Consider the following 1,572-nt stretch of genomic DNA (forward strand, 5'->3'; position numbering starts at 1 on the left):
ACTAGATTGACAGAAGAATAGACAGACAGATAATAAGACAGATAGAAAGATAGATAAAGTGATAAATGGCCTATAGTGAAAGATATTAGACCAAGGCACCATGCAGTGGGATTGAACCCAGAACCACGTTCTTGTGAAACAAATACCTTAACCAGAAAGTCACGACCATGCTCCATGTCTTGCTCTTATGTAACAAAATTGATATACGTTGATAAATTTAAAAAAAAAACTCAAGTTATATTAACAATAATATATTTTAATTAATGTCTTGGGAAGGTTACATGATAACATGTCATAATAAAGAAAGTTTACAGCAGTTGCTAATGGAACCAATAGTTTTAAATATAGCAATCTCTCAAAGGTACAGAAAAGATATAAATATTTGCAAACATCTTGCCTGCAATTGGAATGTCCAACAATTCCTCTTTAATCTCGTCAGCAACATGATTTCACTTTAGTATTTACCATATTTTGACGCTAAAACACAGAAAACAACTGAAAGTTAAATATAAAGCTAAAAACAGCAGTTTGGTTACAAAATTGAATATGTACATACGTATATATTATATGAATTATATATTAAATAAATATATGTATGTATGTGTGTGTGTGCACGGATGTATGTGTGTGTGTGCACGGATGTATGTATGTATGTGCATGGATGTATGTATGTATGTATGGAGGGATGGATGTGTGCGTATGAAGATCTGATTTCAAGAGTGTGTGTGGATGTATACAGTATGTATGTGTAATAAATATCAATGTATATACATGCATATATATATATATATATACACATATACATATATATATATATATATATATATATATATATATATATATATATATACATACACATACATATACTAATTTTCTAAGTGTATGCATGTGTACTATCCATATATGTGTGTGTGTGTGTTTTCTAAAGTTGGCACATGGCCAGCAAACATTTTGGTGGAAGTTACTGTCAATCAAGTCAACCTAAGCATTTGATTGAGACTTGGAATATCGACCATAGCAAAATGAAAGTTGAACTCAAAACCATTTGAAGTCAGAACATGATGATATGTAACCTGATATCACCATGCATTTCAACCAGTATTGAATCAAATCTGTTACCCACCCCATGCTTACAAATATGTGTTTGTGTGTGTGGAGGGAGAGAGAAAGAGATAGGAGAGGTAATGTATATATAGATATATGTGTGTTGGGGTGTGCATGAATGCATATGGCCAAGTGGTTACAGTGTTGTGCTCAGAATCGCATGATCATGGTTTCAATTACAGACTGCCAGTGCATTGTGTTTTCGAGCAAAAAAAAACACTTCGTTTTATGTTGCTCCAGTTCATTCAGCTGTAAATGTGCAATCCTTTGGCAGATTGGTGTTATTTTGTTCAGCATGGAGACAGGTAGGGGGGGAGTAGGTGAATGGAGGGTAGGAAGAGGCAGAGGAGGGGAGGAGGAGGGGAGGAGGAGTAGGTGAATGGAGGGTAGGAAGAGGCAGATGAGAAGAGGAGTGGAGGAGGGGAGGAGGAAGGAGGAGGAAGGGGAGAAGATGGAGGGAGGGAGGAG

At 35.6% G+C, this 1,572-nt stretch overlaps 1 protein-coding gene across 3 annotated transcripts in view; it reads right to left on the minus strand.

Annotated features, from left to right (window-relative positions):
• Nucleotides 1-247: 247 nt before the first annotated feature.
• LOC106878226 (protocadherin gamma-A4) overlaps nt 248-1,572 on the minus strand; it is a 125,533-nt gene continuing 124,208 nt past the window's right edge. For 2 of the 3 annotated variants that reach the window (XM_052973119.1, XM_052973118.1), the window contains one exon: nt 248-477. In XM_052973119.1, coding sequence (XP_052829079.1) covers nt 436-477 — 42 coding nt within the window. In that variant the 3' untranslated portion in view covers nt 248-435. Of the gene's footprint in view, nt 496-1,572 lie in introns of all 3 variants that reach the window. The other variant, XM_052973117.1, reaches the window with a different exon arrangement.

The sequence above is a fragment of the Octopus bimaculoides genome, chromosome 14 (assembly GCF_001194135.2).
Source record: "Octopus bimaculoides isolate UCB-OBI-ISO-001 chromosome 14, ASM119413v2, whole genome shotgun sequence".
Lineage (NCBI taxonomy): Eukaryota > Metazoa > Mollusca > Cephalopoda > Octopoda > Octopodidae > Octopus > Octopus bimaculoides.